Source organism: Bos mutus, chromosome X, assembly GCF_027580195.1.
Source record: "Bos mutus isolate GX-2022 chromosome X, NWIPB_WYAK_1.1, whole genome shotgun sequence".
NCBI classification, from domain to species: Eukaryota; Metazoa; Chordata; class Mammalia; order Artiodactyla; family Bovidae; genus Bos; species Bos mutus.
Genome location: NC_091646.1, coordinates 99670632 through 99698144, shown reverse-complemented (window position 1 = coordinate 99698144; position 27513 = coordinate 99670632). Strand labels below are relative to the sequence as shown.

Genomic DNA, 27513 nt, shown 5'->3' with positions numbered 1-27513 from the left:
ACTGTAATAACCTATATGGGAAAATAATCTAAAAAAGAATAGATATATGTATATGTATATAAATCATTTTGCTGTACACCTGAAACTAACACAGCATTATAAATCAAATGTATTCCAATATAAGAATAAATGTTTTTCAAACTCAAACAAAAAAAATAAAGATTACATACACATCTTAATTTATAATAATCTACTCAGATGAAAACTAATTTAACTCACTCCTGTTATGATAGCTATTATCAAAAAGACACAAAGATTACAAGTATTGGCAGGAATGTGGAGAAAAGGGGATACTTGTAAACTGTTGGTGGGAACATAAACTGGTATATCCATCACAGAAAAGAATACAGCAGTTTCTCAAAAAGATAAAATTAGAATTATCATGTGATTCAGCAGTATCACTTCTGGGTAAACATCAAAAGGAAATGAAATCACACTCTTGAAACAATTATTTGCACTTTGAAGTTCGTTGTAAAATTAACCACAATAGCCAAAACATGGAAGCAACCTAAGTACTCCTTAATAGATGAATGCACAAAGACAATGTGATTATACAGACACACACACACATATATACAACCACAATGGAGTACTATTAAGTCATAAGAAAGAGAGCAATTCTGCCACTTGTGGAAAAATTTAGAGAACACTGCAGTAGGTGAAATAAGTCAAACAGCATATGATCTCACTTACATTTGGAATCTAACAAAAAAAAAGTTGAATCCAGAGAAAGAGAGTAGAATGATGGCTGCCAGGGCCTAAGGGTGAGGAAAATGAGATGCTCGTCATAGCATACAAACTTTCAACTATAAAATGAATGGGTCCTAGAGATCTAATGTAGAGAATGGTGACTATAGTTAATAATAACGTATATATTGTACATTTGAATAAGTTAATTAGCTTGACTGTAATGATTATGCAAGGTACACCTACATAAAAATACCACACTGTACATCTTAAATATGTACAATTTATTGGTTAATCATACCTAAATAAAACTAGAAAAAATAATGTAATTCCACTAAAACACGGAAACTTTGTTCTTTTGCCCTCCTTCTTTGTGCTATCATCATATTTGTTTGATCTATTTATAATACAAAAATACAGTATTATTATTTTTATGCAATAACTTGTCTTAAAGGGGATAGGAGAAGAAAAGGGAAATATATATTTGCATTTGGATTTGTTTTTACATTCACCTATGTATTTATCAGTTGTGTTGCTCTACATTTATTCTTGTACATATGAATTACTGAATGATATTTTTTTCAGCCTGAAAGAGTTACTTCAGCTTTTGCTTGTATGTCAGGCCAGCAACCAAGAAATATTCTTAGTGTTTGTTTGAGAAAGTTTTCATTCACGTTCGTTTTTAAAGGACAGCTTTACTTTATCTAGAATTCTTATTTGATAGTTTATAATTTATTGTTTTTCTTTCAGAACTTTGAGGATGCAGTTCCACTGGCCTCCTTTGTTTAAGGTGAGAAGTTAGCTGCTAATCATATTATGTTTCCTTGTACAAGATGAGTCATTTTTCCTCTGGCTGTTTTAAAGATTTTTCCAGTTGTGGTTGTATTTCAGTACTTTAACTATTATGTTTTCAGGTGTTGATCTCTCTGGGTTTCTTAGTTTGGAGCTTGTTGAGCTTCACCATATTTGTGAAGTGATTGACGATGATTTTTTGTCAAATAATTTTTCTGCTCTTTCTTTTCTTTCTGGGACTCTTATAATACCTGCATTGATACACTCAACATTTTCCCACGGGTCTCTAAGTCTCTGGTTACTTGTTTTTCATTCTTTTTTTATTCTATTCTTCAGATGGAACAATTTATCTTCAAGTTTACTGATAAACTTTCTTCTGTTGTCTAAAATTTCCTTTTGAACACTTTTGAACAGTGAATGTTTTTGAACAGATCTCCTTTTGAACAGTGAATTTTTCATTTTAGTTAGGGTACTATGTAATTCTAGAATTTTCATTTGATTCCTTTTTATAATATATATCTGTTGATAGCCTTTTTTTGTTGTCACTGTCATCAGACTTTAACTAAACATGATTTTCTCTCATTCTTGAAGATATTTATAATTGGAGCTTTGAAGTCTCTATCTGCTAATTCTAACATCCAGGCCAACTCAGAGACAATTTCTATTGTCTGCTTTTGCCTTGAGTATGGTCACAGTGCCCTGTTTCTTTAGATGTATAATAATGGGTCTACAAAGTTCAAGATTTTAATTAATACAATGAAGGAACTCCAGATTCTGATTTCCCTCCATATCCCCAGGGTTGTTATGATTGAAATTTTAATAACTTATCTGGACAATATCTGTGGAATGCTTCCCCACAGTGTGTGACTGCTAACAGCCCTTCTCTGCTATATATATGTCTAGCTTACTAGGGAGAAGGCAATGGCACCCCACTCCAGTACTCTTGCCTGGAAAATCCCATGGATGGAGGAGCCTAGTAGGCTGCAGTCCATGGGGTCACTAAGAGTAGGACACGACTGAGCGGCTTCACTTTCACTTTTCACTTTCATGCATTGGAGAAGGAAATGGCAACCTACACCAGTGTTCTTGCCTGGAGAATCCCAGGGACGGGGGAGCCTGGTGGGCTGCCATCTATGGGGTCGCACAGAGTCGGACACGACTGAAGTGACTTAGCAGCAGCAGCAGCAGCAGCTTACTAGAGGTCAACATAGCTTAGTTATTAGGCAATGATTGGTCAGCAGTCGTGGTCAGACACCTTGAATCAGTAAAATTTCCAACTTTTGTCATTGAGTCTATATTTATGTAAGAGGATGGATTCAATTTCTGGCAGTTTTCAAGTCATCCTACAGCAGATATATGGACAACTTGTCCAAGTCCTTTATGACTATGTCATTTCTCATATTTTTCTGATAAATCAAATTTCTGGCTAGTCTTCCAGTTAGCTATTTGCCCCAACCAAAACAGCAATTTTAGGCCAGCTGAGTTGTTACTTGGCCCATTTATTTGCCACCTAGTTCTCTACTGTTACTGATGCTTCTGGGCATGGGGTTTTATAGGCTTGGCTCTAAATAAAGTGAACCCCTCCAGCAGTGAAGGTGCTAGTTTTCACATGTTATACTGATACTACCCTGGTCTAAGAACTCTGATGACCAAACTAGGGGTGGAGAATGAGAGTCGCCCCAGGCAAAAAGGAAAAACAAACAAACAAACAAAAAAACCCATCAAAGACTACCACTATTTATATTCAAGTTCAATAGTTTTCCTTATATAGTCACTTTTTAATTAGGAATATGCATTTGGTTGATTTCCAGAGTCATAAAAGATTTTGCACAGTTTTGCTGCTGGGTTTTGAGTAGATCTGTTGACCTACTCACTTTGCTATACCAGAAGACCTGTTTCAGAGACTAATTTCTAAGTCCTTCTTATGTGCCAATAGTTAATTTAGTTACATAATCTCAAATCCTTACAGCAACCCTACAAGAGATGCATTATTATCCTTATTTTTTTAATGAGTAAAATAAGACTGATAATTTAAGTAAATTGTCAAACCAAAAAAAAAAAATATAAACAAAAATTCTGGAGGAGGGCATGGCAACCTACTCCAGTATTCTTGCCTGGAGAATCCTAAGGACAGAGGAGTCTGGAGGGCTGCAGTCCATGGAGTCACAAAGAGTTGGACATGACCGAATGACTAAGAACAAATAAAAAGTACCATGCTATTTATTTCCAAGTGTAATAAATACAAGTGGGGACATAGGTGGTGATTGCCCAGCATTTAGTTAGCAGTTTCATTTAACTGGCCAACCCCCAATGCCAATTACTCTTAGTTTCCACTGTCAAATGGCAAAGCTAATTGGCAAGAAAATACCAAACAAATCAGTAGGAGAAACAAGCTGTATTTGTCATGGATACACCCAGATCACTTAAAAAAGTACTACATTGGTTCATAAAGGTAGAATTTTGTTTTCATATATAATCCTAATAAAATATAGTTATCCTCAGGCCCATAATTTTCAGAGAGTTATATCCACAGAAACCCAGTCTAAAAACAAAAGATCATTGGAAAATAATCCTAATTTTAATCCACACTTCTTACCAAAGATTTTAGAAATTCCATTCTTTCTCTTATTTTCATATCCATCAATTGCTCCAAAATTTTTCAATTTATGAAACTCTCCACAAAGTAGACCCATATTCAAATATTATCTTGTCCTCTTTGTTTTGTAGATCAACTTTGCCTCTCTAACTATGTACTTGCCCTCTACTCAATCTTCTATAGTCTTTTTTTCTTTATTTATTATCCAAATTTCACATCATTTAATACTACCAAAGATTAAGTATTACCCTTAGATGTTGGAGGAAGCACAAACATGAGAAGATACAGGTCTGAGTCTTTTTTCAGTGGCTGAGGGAGAGCTGTTAAAGATAGGGGGCTGCTCACTGTTAATTTGTCTTGTCCCTGTTATCTTTATTAGCTGTTTTGTTCACAGAGGTAAATATCATCATAGTAGGAAAGGCACAGATTTGAGGTCAGCATTACTGACTTTTAGTCCTTGATCTTTATAAACTTTGATTAGCCTTCACACAATATCTTAATGATTTTGAGCTGCAAATTAATACTTTGTAAACTGGATAGGAATGCTGCCATCCCCTGCTTACGATCCCACAGTCAGGAAGTGAAGTGGACATGAAAGATCTTTAAAAGTGAGTTACTGTGAAGGTTGCACAGGGAAACATTTGAAAACTCTTGACAAAGACCATTCATAGGGTAAACACATAAAACTTAATGTCAATATTAACTCTTCATAGGGAACTCAATACTCTGTAATGACCTATATGAGAACAGAATCTAAAAAAGAGTAGATATATGTATATGTATAACTGATTCACTTTGCTATACAGTAGAAACTAACAAAACATTGTAAATCAATTATATTCCAATAAGAATTAACTTAAAAAATTAACTCCTGTTACTTCCAAGTTTCTAGCTTGGGCAAGTGAATAGATAGCCATGCCATTCAGAGTACAGTCTATGGAGGAACACATTCGGTGTTGGATACATTGATTTTGAGGCCTCAGTATGACTGAGATATGTCCAGTGGATTTAACTACAGAATATCATTGATGGCTTTGGCAGAGATAGTATCATCAGAGCAGTGGTGGGAACCAAGAGCCAAAAAAATAAAGAAAGAAATGAGATAAAAGAGGATATGTGAGTTTAATTATTAGTGACTAGAGAAGGATTCAAATGGGAATAATAACTAGGAAGGGGAAGTAAGAGACCTTATTCAACTTTGGCTGCCCAGGATCTGAAAACCCTGCATACATGGGGGGATTTCCTAAGACCAGTGTGGACTCTGAAGGAGGAAGTTGAGTTTTTGAATATGGAAATGAATGACAGAATTCGCAAGGGACCATTTAGAATTCTTTCTAGCAGCAGTGGCATTCTTCACCTCGTCAATAATGGTCAATGGTCTATGGGAGCATGCAAACACAGGGTACGATTTGGATTATAGTTTCTGGAACTGAGCCTCTCCCTTGGTTTCTGCCCATTTTTGACCTGATTTTCTAGCCTTTTGTATGGAAATAGAAGCAGGTCTTTATCCTTCTCATGAAGTCAATTTCTGCTTACATTAAACAGAACTGGATTCTGTTATTCACAGTTAAGAATCCTGACAAATATGGTGGAACACATTAAGAAAGGAGTGTTGGTAATTTATTTTTTTTTAATCTGGGAATTAAAAATGTTTACTTGGTCAAGGGTAAGAAGTCAGTAGAGAAAGGATAAAGATACAGTTATGCTTGTGTGCATTCAGGGAAGAGAGAATAATTAATTGGGCAACGTTCCTGTGAAGTAAGAGATAAGGCCTTCTGCTGAAAATGAGGAGATAATATTACAATAGTGAATGTATAAGTGGAAAATAATTAGATTAACAGCTCACACATGTATGGTGTTTTCCATTTTAGAAAAGGTTTTTTAAAATATATTTATTAGTAGATAAAAATAAAGAAACATATTTTCATTTAAATAAACATATATGGGAAAAAGCAAATTAAACATATATATACATATATGTGTGTGTATATATATATATATGTATATATATATATATACACATACCAATGGCCAAACTATGCCAGTTCAGAATTACTAAAACAGACAAGATCTGTTAAAGGGACCATGGGAACAGACTAGCACACATATCTGAGGCATCCTTCCATTATATTAAATCCTAGGCAGGAATCAGTAAAGTGATCAATGCATTTTTATCTCTAGACCAGGATTTTCTTTGAGCACAATGATGGTATACTGACCTGTGGATATTGTGTTCCTTTTTAGTAGCATGATGGCTTTTAATTCTGACATAAAAAGCACTTCAGAAATGATTGCTCATAATATGAAACATGTCTCATAGGACAGACTTTGAAGGCAGTCAATTCAACTTCCCTCAGCAACAAGGAAAATAAAAAGGATGCAAAATGCCTTTTGGCATATTATAAAAAAATGGTTGATGCAGGTGTAGCTACTGTTGAGTCAGATGGATAACAATAGACAAATTTTAAATAGCGATAACCTTAAAGGGAGAGTGCATTTACAGGATTCCAAGTAAGGAGTTTTATTGGGCATGTTTTGCTTTGTGCTTATTTCTCATGTTTTAGGCTCTCTAGCTCACTCTATATTGACTGTGCATTTCATGGAACACTGTATCTGAAACAGAAGGGAAGGGGGAAGGGCACAACCTTTAAAAGAATGACATGGCCATAGGACACAATATAAATGGATGAGAACCAAAGGGGTCCAAGATGGTGGACAAGTTGACTTCCAGTAGACCATGAGCCTCAGTATATGCTCATCCTAATACATTGAGTTGGACTGTAAAGAAGGCTTAGCACTGAAGAATTGATGCTTTTGAACTGTGGTGTTAGAGAAGACTCTTGAGAGTCCCTTGGACTATAAGATCAAACCAGTCAATCCTAAAGGAAATCAAGTGTGAATATTCACTGGAAGGACTGATGTTGAAGCTGAAGCTGCAATACTTGGGCCACTTGATGTGAAGAACTGACTCACTGGAAAAGATCCTGATGCTGGGAAAGACTGAAGGTGGGAGAAGGGGACGACAGAAGATGAGATGGTTGGATGGCATCACCAAATCAATGGACATGAGTTTGAGCAAACTCAGGGAGATAGTAAAGGATAGGGAAGCCTGGTGTTTTACAGCCCATGGGGTCTTAAAGAGTCATACAGGACTGAGGGACTGAACAACAACAACAACAACAACAAACAACACATTAGCATATGCTAAATGACACATCCACCAGCTCCATGAAAGTTGTGAGGCCAGCCTTTAGTTCACAAAGTGGGTAGTGGCCCAATTCCTGGAAATACCCACCACTTTCCAGAATAATTGGAATAGTCCTCCCACTCATTAACCTATGAAATTACCCAGCCCACCAAAACTAACCACCCCAAAGTTTGGACTCTCGGAGTCTCTCACCTTCTGATATGGCCCACACTTTGTCTGCAGTGTTTCTTTTAATAAATCCACTTCTAACCTACCAGTTTGTCTCCAAACTCTTACCCAACAAAACAAGAACCTCAAATTCATTTGCAACATATCCACACTTTAAATATGCTTATAGACATCCTCACTTTCAACAGGGTGTCCCAAATATACATGGGGGAAGTTTCTGATCCACAATTAATAGGATGGGAACTTTGAGCTTATTTTTTTGTATGTTGTGATGGGTATGTTCTCCTGGTGTATCTCCCATACTTTGTCTACCAGCTCTTCTGATTTTTGAGTTAAGAGTGGTAGTCTGTGACTCCATGGAGATCACAGGTATTATCTCGGTTCATCAGTCACCACTAGTATTCATCTGCCACAGTAGCTTCCTGACACCTGAACCCTTTCTCCATAGCAGAGCTTATTGGTTAATAGGTACTCTGCAAAACTCTTTTGTTCACAAGCTAGTGAGTGAATGACATGAGTAAGAGATCTCATTGAGAAGCAGTCAGTTGACTAGGGATTGCTACCATCACTCCACTAAGAAAAAGGCTTACTGCCTTCAGCCTGGCACATCCAAATGCATGTTTTCTGACTACCTTGGTTTCATTGCTCCACAGGCTCCTCAAGCCTATCATATTCTAAGTTGGAGTATTCATGTCTGATTTGTCTTCTTTCTATCTGTGTACAGCCCCTTGTATTTTCTCTCACAGCTAACAGCACTCCATTTGGCCTGTTCTCCAAGCCAGAAATCTGGGGAAGGGAGTCCTTCTAGAATTCTCCCTTCAAGTTTTCACCCTCTCAGTTAATCAATTACCAAGTCATTTTACTTTCATCTACTAAGTATCTTGAATCTATCTCATCTTTACAAGCTTATTTTGCTCAGACACTCATTGTCTCTAATCTGAAATACTACAAGACTACTTGAGTCACCCAATTGCCAGTCTGATCCTCCTCATTTCACCCTGGGCTCCAAAATCAGAAGGGCCTATGTGGTTTCAAATCTCATCTATTGGAAAACCTTCCAATGTTCTTCTATGCTACTCCACAAAAAAGTTTTTTGAGGTACGAAATCTTCCATGACCTGGTCCATTTTGATTGCTCTGTTTAGCACCACACCATACTTTGTCCTTTAGACAAACAAGGGAAAAACTCTTACTAAACTTGAATGGGATGACTGGATAGGCAGGATTTAGAAGAATATTGCTAAATTGGAGGGATTATATAAAGTCGTTTATGCATATTTTAACATTTTATTTTCATTTAGAGCATAAAAATGATCATTAACTCACCATTCATTTGGTATGGGATACAAGACTTCTCCTGGAATAAGCAACTGACTGAAATTCAGCATATTTTCTTTTGCATAAACACTCCTATGCTGCACAATCTATGACTTGCAGTTTTGATTTTTTTAAAGTATGTAAGATTTAGAGACATCAGAAAAAAATCTAAACAAAAAATCCCTCCAGATTTTTGAAGTTTCTACCCTCTACCCAATCTTTAAATAGTTGTTTCATCTACTTCTAATTGAACAGCATTTTTTGCTAATCAGTCTTCCAAAGCATCTAACTTAGTTTTCACAGAAACTGCAATTTTCTTTCTCATTGCATTTCTATATTATTAGGTTATATAATATTTAATTGAATAAGAAAATTCTAAAAACAAGAATAACTCACACAAATGTGTTGGGAACAGCATACAGTTGACTCTTAGAAATCATACTCTCAAATGGTGGGAGGCAAGGTACATGGTTCTAGGAAGTCCACTTGAAAAATTTTCAAAAACACCTCTAAGTTATTTATATTCAGCATTCAGTTTGGAATAGGAATCAGAATGTTGGTTTTACATATAAAATGAAGAGCTTAGAATAGTTAGATGAATAAATGGAGATATAAGAGAGCTTCTCTATACTGAACTACATGTATTCCTTGACTGTATCCACTCTTTCTTGTTTCATTGATTTTGCTCCTATCACTTTTCCTCTCTGGTGTGTTCATTCATTCTTCATTTGACTCCTGCTATCCTGTGAGACCCATGCCAGAGATCATCCTCCATACTTCAACTCCTATCTCCTCAGCCCTATAAAAGTCGATAAAAAACCAAAAGCTGATAGAAGAACATCTATAGGGATATTGTCTGTACCAGTCAATGCAACAGCATGTTTGGATTCAGCTAGTCAGTTTCTAGTTTCTGACTAGTTTCTGACTAGCCAGTTAGTCAGAATTGGCCAAGTTTCAAAGAATAAAATATGACATAAAAAGATTAACTATGAAGCTAATTTTTCATAGTCTTTTGATGAAGAATTATAAATGTCCTTGAAAGCTTTTCAAGAGTCACCAGAGAACAGATGAGAAGATATGAGCTTTTCCATAGACACCTGTGGATAATAATATCTGTATGACTCTCTGTGATTAATCTAAAAATAGCTCTTTGGTAATATGGATTAGATCTAAAATATCTTCTGGTTATAGGTTGATGAGGATAAAATATCCAGTTTCAAGTCTAATTCCTACTTCAATCACTAGAATTTACTAGTTGTGATCCTATAAGACTGATATAAAGAAATGTACAACATGTTTGAATCAAAGAGCATCTTCTTGGTGTAAAGAGCTCTTGAAATTGAAGTCTTTTCTCTTAAGAGGATTAAATTCTAGAGAACACCTAAACTATGATATATTAACCCAACTTCTAAGATTTTTAAGATTAAAACTGATCAAGTCTAATTTTCAGAACTAAAAATGTATCCATGGAAATGTAATATTATAAAAACATTTTAAAAAATGGTTCTGTCTCTGTAGATCTATTTTTAACCTATGTAACAATGTCAAGTGTAAAGTTTCAAGGCCTAGTTTAATTTGAATGTGCATAAAAATTCTTACTATTTAAATAGAGAAAATAATCATTGGTCATCCACAATGTACTAGATTTTCTACCAAGTATTGTGGCTTATAGAGAAGAGAATAAGATATTGCCTTGCCCTCCTGAAGTTTTCAATCCTGCTGGGAAAATAAAATATGCATATATATGACATATAATATGTAAAATGTTACATGAGTGTTATAAAAAGGAGCAAGAAGAACTTAACAGAGCAAAGTACTTCTGTTTGAGCAAAGCAGATAACATTCATTAAGGAAATAGCACTTAAGCTGGGTTCTGGAGCACACGTAGGATTTTAAGGAAAAAGTAAGGGAATTTAACACAAAAACTAAATAGTTTTTTCAAAAGCTGAGGGACAGAACACTTTGTCATGTCATTTTAGGCTTGAGACACCAGCTGAAATGGTGGAGGTGGCAATAATACAGTTGCAAAGATAGGTCAGAATGGACTTCAAGTCCTATTCACTTGTACTAAGTGTGGCCCACTAAGGGATTGGGCTTGGTAAGTGAGAAGCTGGTGGGCAGAAACTGGAAGTGAGAAATAAAATATTGCCTGCCATATTAGTAAAAAAGGACATCGCCATTATCAAGGACTGCAGCCCTCCAACAGTGAGCCCATGAGCCTTGGGGGAACTCAGGAAGGAAACAAAGAATAGCTGCCATCAAGCAGCCATCAGATTGCAGCCACTCCCTAAAGTGTGGCTCAGGACTTTTGGATGTGAAAACACAGGATACTGGCCCCAAATGTCTGGGGTGCATTTCAAAGGAATGATTTCAGTGAGCCCAGACTTTTGCATCTTGCACTAGAGTAGAAAAGCATTGAATTCCTTAACTTGAGATACCTAGTTTTCTTTTATTAACAGCAATCTTTTGTTCCTACTACTTGCCCTTTGTTGTATAACTCCTATGTAATCTAGCTCCCCCACTCATTTCCTCAGAACAGTATTCTACTTGAGATGCTGCCTCCCTCTGAGACCTTAGATCCTCAGTATGTCCACCAAATAAAGCAAAACTCTCAATTTTTATGTTTTACATATGTTTTTTTTAGCCAACAGAAGCATATCTTTAGTAAAAGGTCCAAGCTAGGATAAGTAATGCAAAATTGGATCTAGATTAACAATGCTAGACTCAAGATGATTTGGGCTTATATCTTGCTTCAAATACTTGCTAGTTATATGATCTTGGATAAAGAACTTCAGCACCCTGTGTTCCACTCACCCTTCTATAGAAGTGGAAATAAGAATAGAGTTGTTATGAAGATTACATGAGCTATGTAAAGCACCTGGAATAGCACTTGGCAATATTAAGTGCTGTCACCATCATCACCAACATCATCATCAATATTGTTGTTGCCTAGTTGCTAAGTTGTGTTCAACTCTCTGTGACCCCATGGACTGCAGCATGCCTGGCATGCCTGTCCTTCTCTGTCTCCTGGAGTTTGCTCAAACTCATGTCTGTTGTGTCAGTAATGCCATCTAATCATCTCATCCTCTGTTGCCTCCTCCTCCTCCTGCCCTCAATCTTTCTTAGCATCAGGGTCTTTTCCAGTGAGTCAGCTCTTTGCATCAGATAGCCAAAATATTGGAGCTTCAGATTCAGCATCAGTCCTTCCAATGAATATTCAGGGTTGATTTCCTTTAGGACTGGCTGGTTTGATCTCCTTGCAGTCCAAGGGACTCTCAAGAGTCTCCAACACCACAGTTTAAAAGCATCAATTCTTTGGGGCTCAGCCTTGTTTATGGTCCAACTCACATCTGTACATGATTACTGAAAAAAAAAACATGGTTTTGACTATATGGACCTTCACCAGCAAAGTGATGTCTCTGATTTTTAATATGCTGACTAGGTTTGTCATAGTTTTTCTTTCAAGGAGTAAGCATCTTTTAAATTCATTGCTGTAGTCATTGTCTGCAGTGATTTTGGAGCCCAATAAAAGAAAATCTGTCACTGTTTCCACTTTTCCCCCTTCTATTTGCCATGGAGTGATGGCACCAGATGCCATGATCTTAGTTTTCTGAATGTTGAGTTTTAAGGGTCTATATAAAGTATCATTAAGTCAAATGTCTATGGGAAAGCAGTTAATATAAACGACCGAGTTTGGACAGTTGTGGCAAACTGAAAAGAAAGCTTCCTTGCCCAAATTGATGCTTCTGAAACTTTAAGGTGCACATGAATCACCTGGGAATCTTGTTAAAATGCTGACTGTGATTTATTAGATTCTGTATTTCTTAGCAACTCCCAGGTGATGTCTATGTTCTGGTCCAGAGACTACACTATGAGCAGCAAAAGTCTGAAACATCTGTCACTTAGTTGCAGCTGATTGTGCCTTGAGAGAATGTGAGAATGAATACATAGTAGTCAGATATAAGTTTTCAAAAAGAGATATTCTTTTTTTTTAAGATATGAAGCCTGAATTTTTAACCATTGGCAATTATTTTGTGACAGTGCCTATGTAAACACACCACTTACATTCTAAGCTAGATTTAGCTTGTGAGCACTGACTCTGGGCTGGATGAAGAGTCAGAATTAAAACTGATGATAGGAAACCAGGAAGTTAAAGGATAGAGCAAATAGACTAGAGTCGAGGGTGGAGAAATCCTGGGGACCAAGGGTGAATGTGTGAGAAGCATTTTAGCACTGGTTTACATGCCTACATGGACTACATTTAAAATATGGCATACCCTGTGAAGAGACTTGTGAATTTTAGTAAAATTTTGGTTTTCATTTTGTAGAAAATGAAGTGTTATATGAAGACTATTTTGTTAGGGGCATCTGAATTAGGGAGAAGCCAAAATTAAGGAAGACTTAAAACAGTTGTTTTAAAAAAGGGTGAATGGAGTAATATGAATTGCCAATGGAGGTTTGCAAGAAGAGGTCCTACTAGGCCTACTTTAATGAATTAGATAAGGCTCATTTCTAATTAATAGCATCCATTTGCATGCAAACAATGAGCTAAGGTCTTTAAAAAACAATTTCTTCCCTTAAGTACATTCAGAAATGTCTCCCATCAGCTCATTTATGCCATTAATTTCCTTGGCAAACTAGCATAGATTATATACAGGTAAACTTTTGTTCAAAAATTCAGCAGTAAAGACACTGAAATGAGTAAGAACTTACTGCTTTTACATGAATCTAACACAGTAAGGGATTTTTAATATGCTTAGCCTTTCTTTGGATTTTGATGTATTCTGTTGATAGAGATGTCTGCATCCTTGCAAAAGTAACATGAAAACAATTTTTCACCTGGTACTGCTTGCCATAAATGCACCAGAATTCCTTTGAGAAGGCGTTACTGCCCAGGTCCTGGTTTCTATGTAACATTCTCCAGCCTATCAGAGACCCTTGGAGAATTGTTGATACCATACCCTGGGCAGGGAAAATACAAGGTGAGCCTGGGACATTTAAGGAGAAAGCTTGAATGAACTCCCACTGGTTAAATTTGGTCAAGGTGAGCATCAACAGGAATGATAACTAATTCATTATAGCATATTGAATAAATAAGAATCCATAAATCCATATTGTGAACAAAGAGAGAAAAAAAGGAAATGTTTTATTTTTTTAATAGAAGAAACCAGTTTGCAGAATCAAGTCAGAATTAGGAAAATAATAATTTTGTATCCCCATTGTAACAACTGGATTTGGGAATCCATGGATTACATCAATGGGTAGGAAAGCCATTAGATGATTTAGTAATTTCAAATAAAAATATATTACTTTCTAATTCAATATCTAATGGTTGCCACCTTAACCAAGTGATCGAACTTAGCAGCAGATGGAGTGGGAAATACTTCATATTACACATGTCCTGATGTGCTACACATTACATAGCATCCTATATGAAGTACTCTTGACAAAAACATTTGACTTGTATCTTTTTAAGTTTCACCTAAACTCAACTTCCAGTTTATAAGAAATATAGAAAATAGAAGGTAAATTCAATTCAAATTGGAAAATAAGTGGCAAAACTCTGTTTGCAGATGACACATTGCTATACAAAGAAAATCCTATAGAAGTACTAGAAAACTTCTAGAGCTCATCAATGAATTTGGTAGTTGCTGAATACAAAATTAATATACAGAAATCTATTGCATTTCTATAAACTAACAATAAAATGTTAGAAAGGAAATTAAGGAAACAATCCAATTTACCATTGTATAGAAAGAATAAAATATCTAGGAATACCTATATAAGGAGGCAAAAGACCTGTACTCTAAAAACTAAAAGACTCTGACAAAAGAAACTAAGACAATGAAAATAGATGGCAATATAGACTGTGTGTTCTTAGACAGGAAGAATCAATACTGTTAAAATAACCATTCTACTCAAAACAATATACAGATTCAATGCAATCCCTATCAAATTATCAGTGGAATTTTTCATAAAACTGGAACAACAATTTTTAATATTTGTATGGAGACACAACCCACTCCAGTGTTCTTGCCTGGAGAATCCCAGGGACGGGGGAGCCTGGTGGGCTTCCGTCTATGGGGTTGCACAGAGTCGGACATGACTGAAGCGACTTAGCAGCAGCATGGAGACACAAGAGACCTTGAATAACTAAAGCAATCTTGAGGGGAGAAAAAAAGGAGCTGGAGGAATCAGGCTCCCTGACTTCAGACTATGCTAGAAACCTACAGTTATCAAAAGAGTATGGTATTGACACAAAAACAGACATGTAGACTAATGGAACATGATAGAAAGCCCAGAAATTAATCCACACACATATGGTCAATTAAGCTATTATAAAATGAGGCAAAGACATTCTCTTCAACAAGTGGTGCTGGGAAAACTGGACAGCTACATATTAAAAAATAAAGCAATTAGAATATTCTTTTACACCATATACAAAAATAAACTCAAAATGGATTAAAAACCTAAATATAAGACTGGATACTATAAAACTTCTAGAGAAAAACATGAGCAGAAAACTCTTTGACATAAATCCCAGCGATATCTTTTTGGACCAACCTCCTAGAAGAACAAAAATGAAAACAAAAATAAACAAATGGGACCTAATTAAACTTAAAAGTTTTTGCATAGCAAAGGCAATCATAACACAAAAAGACAACCCATAGAATGGGAGAATACATTTGCAAACAATGTGACTGATCAATCTCCAAAATATACAAATAATTTGTGCAGCTCAATTAAAAAAAAAAAAGATAACAACAATGACAACAATAAAAAAAATAGGCAGCAGACCTAAATAGACATTTCTCCAAAGAAGACATATAGATGGCCAAGAGGCACACAAAAAGATACACAGCATCACTAATTATTAGAGAAATGCAAATCAGAACTACAATGAGGTATGAAAGTGAAAGGTAAAAGTGAAGTCCCTCAGTCGTGTTTGACTCTTTGCGACCCCAGGACTGTAGCCTACCAGGCTCCTCTGTCCATGGGATTTTCCAGGCAATAGTACTCAAGTGGATTGCCATTTCCTTCTCCAGGGGATCTTCCCAACCCAGGGATCGAACCCAGGTCTCCTGCATCGTAGACAGATGCTTTACCGTCTGAGCCACCAGGGAAGTCCACAATGAGGTATGGAGGGTCCTTAAAAAACCTAAACATAGATTTGCCATATGATCCTGCAATCCCACTCTGGGGCATATATCTGGAGAAAACTCTAATTCAAAAAGATGCATGGACAAGACACTAAATAATAATTTAGTGTTATTTTAAATTTTCTCAAGCATGGTAAACAAGCATGGTTATATGTGGCAAGTCGTTATTCCAAGGAGATGCATGCTGAAATATTCAGTGGTTAAGTATAGGAGTGTTTATAATTTATATGCAAATGTAAAGACAACAAAAATTTGTGTCTGCATATTATTTCCTGTATTACAGGAAGGCAGATATGGGGGAGATAGAGACAAACAGAGAGAAAGAACATATATGGTGAAATGTTAATTGCTGAATCTAGAAATATAGGAGGAAGAGAGGAGGGTATATGGGCATTCATTTTGCTACTTTACTTCAACTTTTCCACATGCTTAAAATTTTTCACTATAAATGATATTCAAAAAGAAAAATTTCAAGCCCCATTTTTAATTAAGTAACATTTAAATTAAAATTGTTATTCCTCAATATATGTTAGTACAATAATTGTCCTGTCTGTGAAATGGAGGAAGTAATATCATACTTGTCAAAAGAAAAAAGGACAGATCATTTTTTATTGCTATGGGCAATGATTCAGAGATTCCTTAATTTAGGGATTCTGCCTCCCACTACATTGCTTCCCTCTTTCATTCAATTTTTTTATCAATTAACATTATTCTAAGTAAAATACAATTTTTTGTGGTGTCAGCAATCCATTGCTTGAAGGCCTGCCTACCCACATTCCCTTGACTGGTATATCTCCTGGAATATTCCAGGATAAAGGAATGTTTGAGGACAGCGACTATACCATCAAAAGGAGTAAAACTATATTATATGATAATGAGGTCTGGGCAGATAAATGAACAACTGATTAGAAATAGTGGGGTCTTTTTTTTTTTTTTCAGTGCTATGAACTCTTTTGGCAATCTGGTGAAATCTGGGACTTCCAGAATAATGTTTTTAAATTCATAATATAAAATACACAGGACTCCAAAGGAAGTCAATTATATTGAAGTACAGTTTTAAGACTATTAGAAACACATTTGTGACACAGTAATGCCTGTTTGCTTATTATTAACACATTAATAAGATACTGTGGTAGATTTAATACCTACTACGGTTTTGAAGTAGTGATAAGCATGAACCATATTTTGAGATACATGTGACAATTCTAATGAGATATGGAAACATCTGTGATTTCAGATACTGCTAGCATTGCTCTGGTTTATTGTCTATATTCAAATGCAAGGGGATATTCAACTTCAGTTAAGAAGTTAGTGAAAACAAAGAGGTATTTCCTCCCATTCAAGTTCATGGCACCCCTTGACTTCTATCAGTGAACCAAGGCTTAAGAGTCTTCATACACAGGATTGCTTTGTTTTAACCTATGACTTCCCTTTATGGTCAATAGGTTTTTGTTTATATCTTCTCCATTTACAAAGACCATTTTGATGGCTAAGTCATCATTAAACTCATTATTATCAGCCTTAAAACTATAGATGTTATTCAGTTCCTCTACTACATAATCGAGGCAACAGTGAATTTTCTATATTAAATTGAACAGCTAATTGGCTATATTTTATACTTCATTTACTTCCACCACAGACTAACTTTAATGGATGTCTGCTGCTATTTGAAATTTCTGAGAATTTTCTTCTCATATTTCTGATATCTTACATTTTCAAAGAGAAATGTCTAAAGTTATGTAGCTATAAAGCTTCACATAGTTTTTGTAGACTTTAATCACTTAGATTATACACTTTCTTTCATGGGTGTACACGGGCTAAGAAACATTAGACATTTCAATAGCTGTATTTAAATCCCGCCTGTAAACTAAGAATACTGTTGTCAACTGGAACAGTCATCTTATTTTTCACCTGTGCAATAATCTATTTCTTTGTAACTTCTGCTTGGGTTACACTGAAAGCACACCACTGATTAATAATAGTTTCATGATTACAAGTCCTCCCATGATTGTTATGTTAACATGTTCTTTATAAAATATTATTTTATTTAGTTTTACTTTATTTGTACTAGGTGCTTAGCAATAGCTGTAAGTGTATTTGTAGAAATGGCACTTACATTTTATTACTCTTTTATATTTCATAAAATTTAAATGATACAAAAATCCTGAGTTTGCCACAAAACTGATCTCAGTGGAAATTTAAATATGCTAACATCTATTTTTAAAATGTAGCATGAAGTAGACAACTTTAAAAGCTGAGTTTAGAGGAAAAATAAAACCTCAAGGAAGCTGATCTTAACTTTTTAAGGAACAAAAGTACAATGTTTAATGTAGGTCAGAACGTTTAAATGGGAGAATTTTTTCCTACCCAATTACAGCCAAATCCCTACTTGTTGTAATTAACCTACAATGTGTGTAATATTTCACAACACAGTCAGTGTACATCAATTTCTTATAAGCTTAGAAGGACCTTAAATTTTAGACTTATTTAGTGAAACAGGTATATTATCCTATCAACATTTGTAAGTTATAATTTGCATTTGGAAGTCAATGACCAATAATAAAAATTTGAAAACTCAGGTAAGAAGTTACAGAAAATATTTTTAAAAGGCTTTACTCAAATATTATATGAGTAAGATACTTCAAACTGAGAAACAACATTTTATATACAATAATGAAAAAATAATCCTCCAGTCAATTTAATCCATTTTATGAAGATATATTTTTATAGCATGTTATTCAATTTTCCTTAATTTTCCCATTTCTTAATGTCTTATTTTAGACTAGATTGGGTCTAGTGCAGAAATGATGTTATACAGGTTTAAACCTGCCAATAGTGTAAATATATCAGCTGTTTAAATAATGGAATATTTGTGTATTTAATAGAAGGATTTCAATTTGGGGAAAAAAAAAGTGTATGACTTTCCCAAGGAAGAAATATAACTACAAAGCATGGGTCTTTATTTTATGTCTATGTCTATGTATATATTCCCTAGAAAAGGAAATGGCAACTCACTCTAGTATTCTTGCCTGGATAATCCCATGGACAGAAGAGCCTAGTGGGTTACAATCTATGGGGTGGCAAAGAGTTTGACATAACTGAGCAAGCAATACTCACTCACTCATATGTATAGGTACTCCAGTATTTTCTAAACTAAAATTTAAAATGAAAATGTTTTTAGATGATGCTATTATTTAACTTTAGTAAGATTTGTCTGTGTATGTGTGTGTGTGTGCATGCACGTGTGTGTGTAGGTCAACTAATATGTTCATTTTCTACAGCAGTATGAATTGTATCCACTTTCTGAATAATGCAAAAGGAGCAAAGGTGGCCAGAAGAGGTGGGCAAAGACAATGGACACAGTTCCAAAACCTTTCTAATACATCCTCACCAAAGATGCTCATCAGTGAGTTATTCTAGATTTCTGAATATTAAAATCCACCTATTATGTAGATGATAGGTAGGAAGAAAGAGCTTGGCAATAGAACTGAGTTTTCACTGTTCATGACAATAGTCTCATTTGGTAAATAAAGGGCAAGTCCTCCTTTATGAAATAGGAAACATTAGCAACAACTGGTAGCATAATACAAAACCCTGCTTATAAAAATATGTATGTTTTCCAGCTGCAGCAGCACACACTTGGCTTTTTGTGCTTTCAATACATTTCAAAGGAAAGTTAAATGATGATTGAATTCAACAATAACATCTCTAAGGTTGTGTTTTCCCCTGTAGATTTGAACATTTCAGCCCAAGTCCTTCTTCAAGAATGTGCTAAGAAATGTAGTGGAGCTAAAAGGTAAATATGACTATCATGCTTTTCAGCATCGTAAGTCATATTTGTAGCTGTTAAACAATCTAGCCAAATAGCAACTTTTCCTACAAAATAGTCATTTATAACATCCTTTTCTCATCTTCCTTAAAAAAAAATAACTGAGATGCAGCTTGTGAAAATTGGAATATACTGAAGACATTCATATTTAAACAATCATGTGTGATTTTTAACACAAACTTCAAAGCTTAAAATAGTCAAAAAGCACTGCCTATTTAACTAGCAACAGTTACATATTATATTATTCAAGGAAAAGAAAGAGCAAGTTCATTATTGCTATTAAGTGTTGATGGAATCCTTAATGTTAGTGCTTTTCACCCTGGTTCGAATCTTTCACAAAATCTTTTATTTTTCTTTTAAGGGCAGCTTAAACAGCTCCGCTAAAATTTTAGCATTCCTATTTTAATCTGTCACCCTACCTCTTTTTTCTCTCGGCCAGCTGTTTGCAGACCTCCTGCCACCGCAGATTCAGGCTTCCCAATTTTTCTTGTAGAATACTGGCATCTATTTTTGAGGACTGCTGAATTATTTCTTCCCCAGTTGCATTCAATACTCTGACAACAGTTTGCCGCTGCCCGATGCCATCCTGGAGTTCCTGTGAGATACCAAAAAGGCAAAGACAAAGATGAAGCCCCGCGTCCTTTTATTTGAGAAAAGATTAAACAATGTGCTACCCCATGCAGTTCTACTGGGGGAGAAAGAAATAAAAAAGCTCAATGTGAAAGTTTCTCTATGAAACTGACATGCCCATATCCAAAGGAGACAAGACAGAAAGACACCTTTTATGTGTCAGGAAAAAAGCGCCCTCTCAGTTCAGCTCCAGGTTTTATGTTTGTAAAGCTTGTCAGCTGGAGGATGTTATAATGTCCTACAAATCAATTAGTTGGAAACCTTCTCAAGAGCAAATTCGATTTCTTGTCCCCACAAGGATGTTCCATGTTTAATAGTCTATGAAGTGTTGTAAAATTTAAACATGAAGGAACTATTTAGATTTCTTCGAGACTGTCTATGTGAGAGGTGAAAAAGAACAAGCACAGTTTAGCCAGAGTATTTTTTTAAAAACCTCTAGAGATATTTAAACAAACATTCATGACTATATAAGAAGGAAATTTATTTCAGAATGTTTCCATCCATGTATTTTGCATTATAAAACCTCATAAAAATTAGAATTAATTGCTTTCAGGGACAGCCTATCAAGAAATCCCTAAGGTACAGAGATAAATTTAAAAATAATCTATAGCCACTGGAACATTTTTATAAGTCATTGATGGTGTCAAGCTTAAGCATCTTCTACTTTTTATCCTGAATGAAATTTAAAGAGTTTCAGAAAAATTGCTTTATTAAAAAAGACTATTACAACAAAATATGTATTAAAAATGCCTTTTGCTATGAAATAAAAATAGCACTCTAGCATTTTTTAAAAAATAAGGTAATATAGAATTTGTAAGGCAATTACAGTAACCCATAACTAAATCTGATGTTTACAAAATGAAATAATATGAGAACTTGAGATATCTGCCATATTTCAGTCTAAAGGACTCACAAATCTTTATGTATAGATGAGACAGTCAGTGTTCAGAACACTTTCCTGAACATATGATTCTAGTTAACTTAATATTCTTATATTCTCCTGCCCCAAACCAAGTACATACAAACTCCAACACATGCCTGCCAAATGAATGAATCAATGCCTGTTTTCTAAGACTGGGTCAAATCTCCTTTAGATTCTCATTACGGATAAACTTGTTGGATTTTTGTTTTCTACTGCTTTCATGTATTATTATTTTAAATACTAGAATTTTGGATAGTATGTCTTCAGCAGTTAAAAGACTCATTAAATCCACAAAAATGGGAACAGGCAATTATTCTAGGAACATATTACCTCACAATGATTATAAAACTATGCACAGTCACTGAACTATTCATAAGCTTTCCTGATCATACTCTCTTAAGTGAGCATGAGATGTGCTCTAACGAACACATGATACTTCCTTGCAACTAGTTGATTTTGCTCCATTATTTATATTCCACTCTGAACATCTGTTCAGATCAGTGTTGCATATGACAGTCACTGCTTAGTAACAGGTAGCCCCATTCATAACAAATTGTGTCTATATTCAGATTATACCATAAATTCCTTGAAGTCAGAGATGGTGTCCTATTTGGTCTTATTCCTGACACTTACTACCACATCTGGTTCATGAGAGATTTCAGTAAGTATCTGTTGAATGAATGCATGAATCTATGAATGCAGAAAGTGGATGAAGAGGAGTGCTCATAATTATCATGGTATCATTAGTATTAATACTTATCATTGGATCTCCTAGAGATTCCAAGACGTGCATACAAGTTTCTAGGTTTTAGGCAGTAAAAAATATAGCTGAGAAGATTAGACATAAGTGTGAAGGATAATTTGCTATATTATATTCAGTAAGACAGTAAGCAAGGCGATCAGACAGATTAGATAAGTAATTATAAATGACAGATTAGAAGAGAAATGACTTCAGTGGAAGGATGAAAAGGAGAGACCATGGTGGGTAATTTGGAACTGAAAGAATGGGTAGGCCTTAGGGACATGTTTGGTCAGAGCCACAAGAGGATAGCAGAAGGCTAGCCTATGGTGTGGAATTTCTGTGATCTGATCTCAAGTACACACTTGGGCTCTATGTCACTGTATGAGAGTGGAAGTCTATGGAGAGGTGTAGCCCTGGATTAATAGTGGGCTTGGGCAGAGAGGACTCTGCTTTTTATTAAAGACTTTGCAATTCAGTGGAGAGCAACAGAAAATGACTGAAGGACAGGGGTGTGGGAGCTAGAGCTGTGTTCGGAGGTGATTCTGGGGCAAAGTTTAGGCTAATGTTAAAGCAGGGACACTGGTAAAACAGCCAGGACAGGAGTCTGCAAGGTGGGTATTGGGGCTAAACCTAGAGTTTAGACAATGCAGTAGAACAGAAAGGCGAGAAGTAACATGAACTGTTAAGGCACAATTAAGAAGGTTAGGGAACTAGCTGGATCCAGCAATCATGAATGACTACTGAAATGGGGAAATCTTTGCCTAGAACACCAGAGTCAGGGAGGCAGTTACAGGAGAAAGATGATGACTCTAATTTGTACCTCCAATTGTGTCCAATACCCACGGCTGTTAGAGATACTTTTTAAAAATTCAAACTAGTACAGCCACTATGGAGAACAGTGTGGAAATTCCTTAAAAAACTGGAAACAGAATTGCCATATGACCCAGCAATCCTACTGCTGGGCATACACACCAAGGAAACCAGAAGTAAAAGAGACACATGTATCCCAATATTCATTGCAGCACTGTTTACATAGGACATGGAAGCAACCTACATGTCCATCAGCAGATGAATGGATAAGAAAGCTGTGGTACATATACACAATGAAATATTACACAGCTATTAAAAAGAATGCATTTGAATCAGTTCTAATGAGGTGGATGAAACTGGAGCCTATTATACAGAGTGAAGTAAGTCAGAAAGAAAAACATCAATACAGTATATTAATGTATGCATATGGAATTTAGGAAGATGGTAATGATGACCCTATATGTGAGACAGCAAAAGAGACACAGATGTAAAGAACAGACTTTTGGACTCTGTGGGAGAAGGCAAGGGTGGGATGATTGAGAGAATAGCATTGAAACATGTATATTACCATATGTGAAATAGATTGCCAGTCCAGGTTCGATGTATGAGACAGGGTTCTCAGGGCTGGTGCACTGGGATGACCCTGAGGGATGGGATGGGGAGGGAGGTGGGAGGGGGGTTCAGGATGGGGAACACATGTACACCCATGGCTGATTCATGTCAATGTATGGCAAAAATCACTACAATATTGTAATGTAATTAGCCTCCAATTAAAATAAATAAATTAATTTTGAATAATGCATGGAACACCTGTAAGATGTGTGCTATAGCAATGCATCTCAAACTTCAATGTGCACATCTCCTAGAGATCTTGCTAAACTGTTGATTCTAATCCAGTAGGTCTAAGGAGGGCCCCGAATTTTCAGCTTCTAACAAGCGTCTAGTGTGGGAACAACACACTGAGTAATAAGATGATAGAGTGAATGCCTTCTGAACCTTTGTTAACGAATCAAAGAATTCTTACTGCTGGTTTATAATGCTATAAATTAATGAAACGTCACAATTTTTATCTCAGGCATCTTGCTTTGTATTTTTGATCTCAGTTCTTCCACTTCATGGCTGATGGCTACAGTGACTTTTACAATCCAATTGTAGAATCAACATGGGTTTTATTATTTTCATTTCCCAGATAGGTGATAGAACTGAGTAGCTAAGAATGAAGCAATAACTTAAAATTGTTAGATCTAAATCTCATTTTATGTAGAGTCCCAAATCAGGGCTTTCAGAATTTTTTTTTTTTATTTTGTGAAAGAGAGCTCATTAAATAGTCTATTGCATTTGTGTGAAGAGATTTTGTAATCAGGAGAAGTATTTACAGTGTATGATCAATCTGAGGAGAATTTTCAATAATAAAGCCTAAGAAGGCAAAATAATGGACCCAAACAGGAAGTTAAAACTTGTACATGTTGTTTCACAGTTAGCTGCTCCACCTGAAGACGTGACTTGATTTACACAACTAAATGGAAAACCTCAATCAACTTTATTCACTTAGGGCAAAACAAATTAATTTTCATTCTATAACTTCTAATTTTTTTAAGTGCTAAATTATTCACTACCGCTGAAATTTCTAAGCTCTGATACCACATTCATGTTCTGTTGTCCTAGGCATCCTTACCTATTTCTCTAGCAATTAACATCTAGTCTGAGTTTGGGATAGAAAAAAATCGTAATTAAATTGATTGGATTACTCATCATCCCTTAGAAAGCTTATTGTGTTTTGATTCTAATATTAAAGCATCATTCTTAATAATGACTCCTTATCAGACTTCCCTAGGGAGGTTTTTCAAAATATAAAAGCCCAGAATTTCACAGTAAACCAGCTGCAGCAGAATCTCTGGGTATAAGAGGACAAAGGTGTACAAAGCAGATACATTATTAGAGAAAGGTTAGGCAATAAATATGTGGAGCAGGCAGTGGCATAGGAGGGGCATGTTTTAGAGTTACAGCATTATTATTTACTTCTTGTATGCCTTTTGAATAGAGAAAATTTCCTAAATTATAGAAAGTGATACATATATCTCAATCCTCCAAGTCTGGTCAAATTGAGGGAAGAGAAGAATTACAGGCAAGGAAGAACAGCTACGTTTTTATAGAAGGAAAAGATGAGACAAAGAAACTAGTACATCTTATATGAAAAGACTGCATAAATTTAAAAAAGCATATGTGCAAAACCTTCCAAAACTGCATGAAAACAAAATCAACAGAAAATAAAATGTGACAGATGAAGAAAAAGAAGAAGCTAAGAAGCAGTTACAGGGAATTGTACAATGACAAATTGGATAAGCTACGTAGGAGATAAAGAACTGGCAGAATATCACAAACTAGGCAGAACAGGAAAACAGAAGAGACAAAAAGTGACTGGGAAAAAAGGTAAAGATTGAGGGAAACAGGAGAGAAAAACAAACCTTTGCTGAATAAGTGGACATATCGAAAATCTAATCTTGTGATTTACTGGTGGTTCTGCTAAGGTTTTATTTTGAGACAGATTAATTGTTGCCTCAGTTTGCTCACTGGTCAAGAGAAAACATGCAATGATATGGATACTTTAGAGACTTGTGAAACTGCCAGATGGAAATTTATGGTGCAATTTCATCCTCTTTTACCTTCTGCTTTACTCTGTCTTAAGCTCATTGCTACTGTTCCTCTTTGTCAGTCCCTAGAATTCAACTCAGAGTCTGAAAAATTATTTCTGGTCCTTTACTCAGAGATAAACTGGACACGTTTGCCTCTCATGTTAATTCTTACACTATGTAGTCACAACTGTCTTCAGAGGTTTTAACATGCTCAGAAAGTATCTTTTGACATTATTATTTGATGATAAATAATTTTTGTAAGGAAGCAATACAAAGACTAAAGCAAAATAGCAGGCTTACCAACAGGACACAATCAATCTAGCCTACTCATGGGCTAGATGATTCTATTCTCATGGAAGACCTGATGATCCTGTAAGAGCATCTCATGAGGAGAGTGACAAGAATTGAAAGATGGCAAAAATGGGAGAAATCCAAGAGTGAGGCAAGAGTGAGGGAGAAAGAAGTACACAAAAAAGGATTGAAAAAAAGTAAAAAAGGATTGAAAAAAAGTGAAAAATGGTAATTTTTCAGTAAAAAAGATGCAGGAGGCAAGAATCAAGGTCTGGAGCCCAGAATGAGGAGATCAAGAATGATGCCTACATATTTACTGCAATATAAAGTCCAAATACCAGCCTACCAGGCAAAGTGTAACGTGCCTGTACAGCCTCTTCTCTCCTCTGCCTCTGCAGCATTCTCTATAGCTGCTCCTCACTTCCAACCTTAACCCCAACTCCCAGTAAAAACTGAAAGGCTTCCTACTTCCTTGACTGTCCTAAGTTTTGCAGATCAAACTCATAACCTGTCTGTAATGCTCAGCTTAAACGTTCCCTCTTCTTTGGGGCCCTTAAGAGCCCAGAGAGAACTCAGGGCCTCCCCTCTGCATAGGTAGTCACAAAATATTTACAGTTAGTGTCATTCATTGGTAGCACTCATGTCTGTATTAGACTTTACAGCCGAGGATTAAGTTGTACTGAAGGAGTTTTTTCTTCTTTGAACCATAAAATGTCTTCACATTTGAAGTGTACCTCAGATTCTACTTTTAGTTAAAGACCTACAGACCTTTTATTTGTGACTTGCCAACCAAATCAGAGAGGAGCAGCCTTTGCAGACGATCAATCAAAAGTAAAATGCACCTTGTTAGCCTGGTATTTCCCCTAGTCTCATCTGTTTTGCATTTCAGTAAACATTTATTGGGGCTTCCCTGGTGGCTCAGTGGTAAAGAACCCACCTGCCAATGCAGGAGACACGGGTTCAATTCCTGTGTGGGAGAAGGAAACAGCAACCCAGTATTCTTGCCTGGGAAATCCTCTAGACAGAGAAGCCTGGTGGGCTACAGTCCCTGGGTGGCAAAAGAGTCGAATGGGACTTAGTGGCTAAACAACAACAACAAAACATTTATCTCAGTGGTCCCCAAACTTTTGGGCACCAGGGACTGGGGTGAGGTGGGGGATGGTTCAGGCGGTGAGGAAAAGCTGTAAATACAGATGAAACTTCATTGGCTCCCTAGCCACTCCCTCCTGCTATGCAGTGCAGTTCCTAATAGGCCTGACTGGTAGGGTTCCATGGCATGGGGGTTGGGGAGTCCTGATTTATTGTGTGCCACTAATAATAACACTAAAACTACAAGTATGTTTTTGTTAGTTTGTTATAGGAAATGGAGGCAGGAGGGGGTCTGATTAGATTTCATCTAGTACTCTTTCCTGTGTGGTGTAATAGTAGACACGTTTGTTGGTGCAATTCCCCATCTGCTCCTGATAATGGTTGCTATAAAAGAATAATGAGAATTTCTCCTGAAACTAGAATTAGACTGTGCCTTTTCCAAAGCAAACACCCTGCCAATGAATTAAAGGAAAATTATGTACAGTAGTGATTTATTTTAATGGGACATTTACCTAATATCAAATTACAATAAAATTTCCTTTGGAGGTATTTATCTCATCCACATCAGATACATACATTCATTATTATCACTGCTATTAATGTGGATACCAAATGAATTCATCATAAATTACTTTAAGTA

The 27513-nt window shown here is 35.8% G+C and overlaps 1 protein-coding gene across 6 annotated transcripts in view; it reads right to left on the bottom strand.

The window, feature by feature from the left end:
* The window catches only part of DMD (dystrophin), a 2671852-nt gene that overhangs the window by 872113 nt on the left and 1772226 nt on the right, over window positions 1-27513 (bottom strand). For all 6 annotated transcript variants that reach the window (XM_070365439.1, XM_070365442.1, XM_070365443.1 and 3 more), the window contains one exon: window positions 20176-20351. In XM_070365439.1, coding sequence (XP_070221540.1) covers window positions 20176-20351 — 176 coding nt within the window. The remainder of the gene's footprint in view (window positions 1-20175; window positions 20352-27513) is intronic.